We start from the raw sequence: 3,736 nt of genomic DNA on the forward strand, positions 1-3,736 counted from the left end.
AGAAGCGTCTTCGGTGGTTATAACTGGTTTGTTTGCATAATTTAAAGTTATTTTTGCATCGATGATCGGAATAATTAAGCTAGGGTGGACTTAATTGATTGCTGGAATTCTTTTATTAATTGTTGGAATTTTTATTCATCTTTTATCTATTGGAAAAATTGATTTATTTGGGTTTTATTTATTTAATTTTAAGTTTAGTATTTTCTATATTTTCTTCTCAAAATTTCGTGGGTTACTTGCAGGCTTTAATTAGAGAAATTCTCGCCAATCCCTTGGGAGACGATTTTGCTTACTGCTGTTTGCACAGTGTGGGCATACCGGCTGACTGCCGGATATTTTTGGTGTAAAACGACGCACCAAATTTTGGCGCCGTTGCCGGGGATTGGTTTTAAGCAGGATTTTACTGATTTCAGTCTGTCTTTTATTTTTAGTTATTTTATTTTTAGTTTATGCCCCGTTCTTCTCGTACAGGTGTATTAGTTTTTGATCCAGAAATCGAGAAGACCGCACGAAAGTTGAAGAAGCAAGCTAAGGAGTGGAAAAAGAGATCCAATTCTGCTCCATCGAGTCTTGAGGATCAAGAAGAAATTGAAGATCCAATGGGTGACCGTAATAATAGGGATGAGGAGAACGATAGAGAGATCGTTGATCCTCGACAGGAACCACCTCAACTGATCAGAGAGTTAGGCCGTCATAGAAGCAATCGCCCTTTGTGCATTGTCCTTCCTGCCATTAATGGCAACGCTGAAATACGGCCTGGTTTCATTCAAGTGCTACCCAAATTCGGTGATTTACCTGGAGAGAGTGTACACAAGCATCTGGCTGAATTTGATCTAGTTTGCTCAACTCTACGCCCTCATGGTTTTACTGAAAATAATTTGAGGCTATTGACTTTTTCTCATACTTTGCAGGGTAGAGCGAGAGATTGGCTTTTTGATCTTCCTCCTGGTTCGATTAGAACTTGGGGAGATTTAGAAGAACAATTCTTGCGAAAATTCTTTCCTGAGTCCAGAGCTGCAAATTTGAGAATGGCCATTAGCAGCATTAAACAGAAGAAGGCGGAGAGTTTAGCCGATTATTGGGAGAGATTCCAACAGCTGTGTCGCAAGTGTCCTGATCATGGATTTTCTGACTACCAATTGCTTACTAACTATTTTTATCGTGGTATGTCTTCTTTTGATAGGAAAATTGTTGACGCTGCTTGTGGTGGAAGCTTGACCAATAAAACTTTGGACGAAGCAAAGCAACTCATCGTTGACATGGTTTCAAATGGCCAACAATATGAGGATGAGGATGATGATCGTTATAGGCCAGTGCAGAAAGTAGAAGATTCCAACATGAACGAGAGAATTGATGCTCTCACCTCTTTAGTTAGATGACTTGCTGTCTCTAAAACTCAACACGTTCAATGTGGAATTTGCTTTGAAAATAATCATCATACTGATGCATGTCCATCTCTGCAGGATAATAATACTGAGCAAGCATGCATGGGATCCGCTGATGAGCAAGAGATGAACGCACAAAGGCAAAGGCGAAACGACCCTTTTTCCAACACCTACAATCCAGGGTGGAGAAATCACCCAAATTTTAGGTGGAGACAGCAGGAACCAGGGATGTACGCGCCGAATCCGCCGCAGGCTAGACAGTATGCCCATACCGCACATCCTGCACCGAGTTCTGCACCCAATATGAACGATATCATGAAGAGCCTCGCCCAGAGCAGTGAAATTGTGAAGAATTTGGTGCAAAGTCAGCAGGCATTCCAGCATGAAACTCAGGCAGCGTTGAGTAATATGGGCACACAAATCACGCAGTTAGCCACTCAGGTGAACAAGCTGCAGGCGAATCAAGGCCGACTTCCTTCTGTCACGGAGATGAATCCCAAGGAAAATGCAAGTGCTGTAACTACAAGAAGTGGGAGAATTCTAGCTGAGCCACAGCCTAAGCAGCAGGACAAAGAAAAGCCCGATGAAGCCAAGGACGATGCAATTAGTGAGAAGTCACCAGAATCCACCGAGCCTATCTCTTCTAAGGTAAGTGGAAAACCTAAGGTTTCAATTCCTCAATCACTGATTGCACCACCTTTTCCTTCTAGGTTGGCTCAGAACAAGAGAATTGAAGAAGAGAAGGATATTCTGGAAATCTTCAAGAAGGTAGAAATAAACTTGCCCTTGCTTGATGCAATTAAGCAAGTTCCCAGGTACGCAAAGTTTTTAAAAGAGTTATGCTCTAAGAAAATGAAGTTTGGGAATGATGCGAGAATTCGAGTGAGTGAGAATGTTTCTGCTGTTCTTCAAAGAAAATTACCCCAAAAGTGTCGAGATCCTGGTATGTTCACCATTCCATGCATTATAGGTAATAAGACTGTTGAGAGAGCCATGCTAGATTTAGGAGCATCCATAAATGTCATGCCTTATTCTGTGTATAAGGATTTGCAATTAGGACCTTTGAAAGACACTCGTGTTATCATTCAGTTAGCTGATAGGTCTACTGCATATCCCGAAGGTGTTGTTGAGGATGTCCTTGTCAAGGTCAATGATTTGATTTTTCCTGTGGATTTTTATATTGTTGATATAGATGATTCTGCCTCTGCCAAGCAATCCTTGATTCTTTTAGGGAGACCATTCATGAAAACTGCTAAGGCAAAAATTGATGTGGATAGTGGAATGCTTAGCCTTGAATTTGATGGAGATATTGTCACATTTAATATTTTTGAGGCTATGAAGCATGTTGAGGATCCTGAATCTGTGTTCATGATTGATGTTATTGATCATTTGGTTGAGGAATTTGTTGAGAATTTCAGGGAGGATGAGCTTGAGCGGGTTATTTTCAGTTCCCTAACTGAAGAGAACACCAAAACTGAGGAGAATGAAGACATTAGAGAGATTATCATGCAGCTGTACTCAACGGAGGAAATTCCAGTTCGCCACTTGTCGAGCAGGATGCCCATACCGACCAGCACATAACCGATTTTGCCCTTTGTTGTGAAACCACCGAAGCTGGACTTGAAGGTACTGCCCCAGCATCTGAAATATGTGTTTTTAGGAGAGGATGACACGCTGCCAGTGATCATCAGCAATGAACTCAGTGCAGAACAAGAGGTAAGGTTGGTAAGTCTTCTTAAGATGCATAAATCTGCCATTGGATGGACTATAGCCGATATCAAAGGTATTAGTCCCTCTACTTGCATACATAGAATCTTACTTGAGCCTAATAGTAAGCCGTCTAGGGATCCTCAAAGAAAATTGAACCCTGTCATGAAAGAAGTTGTGCTTAAAGAAATTCTTAAATTGCTTGATTTAGGGATTATTTATCCGATTTCTGATAGTACATGGGTCAGTCCTGTTCATGTGGTTCCTAAGAAGTCCGGTTTTCAATTGGTCAAAAATGAGAATAATGAGTTGATTCCCATGAGGTTGCAAACTGGTTGGCGTATGTGCATTGATTTTAGGAAGTTGAATGATGCCACTAGGAAGGATCATTTTCCATTACCTTTCATTGATGAGATGCTTGAGCGATTGGCTGGTAAGGAATTCTTTTGTTTTTTTGATGGCTACTCTGGATATTTTCAAATTTTTGTAGCTCAGGAAGATCAAGAGAAAACCACTTTTACTTGCCCTTTTGGCACTTTTGCATGGCGTCGTATGCCGTTTGGATTATGTAATGCTCCTGGTACTTTTCAGCGTTGTATGATGAGCCTATTTTCTGACATGATTGAGAGTTGCATAGAAATTTT

At 40.9% G+C, this 3,736-nt stretch overlaps 1 protein-coding gene across 1 annotated transcript; it reads left to right on the forward strand.

Moving 5' to 3' along the window:
• Positions 1–449: 449 nt before the first annotated feature.
• Positions 450–2,966, forward strand: LOC130990881 (uncharacterized). The gene is made up of 2 exons (XM_057915108.1): positions 450–1,370; positions 1,464–2,966. Exons 1-2 carry the CDS (start codon positions 450–452, stop codon positions 2,964–2,966), a joined length of 2,424 nt encoding a protein of 807 aa, XP_057771091.1.
• Positions 2,967–3,736: the final 770 nt, after the last annotated feature.

This window comes from Salvia miltiorrhiza, chromosome 6 (assembly GCF_028751815.1).
Source record: "Salvia miltiorrhiza cultivar Shanhuang (shh) chromosome 6, IMPLAD_Smil_shh, whole genome shotgun sequence".
Taxonomy (NCBI): domain Eukaryota; kingdom Viridiplantae; phylum Streptophyta; class Magnoliopsida; order Lamiales; family Lamiaceae; genus Salvia; species Salvia miltiorrhiza.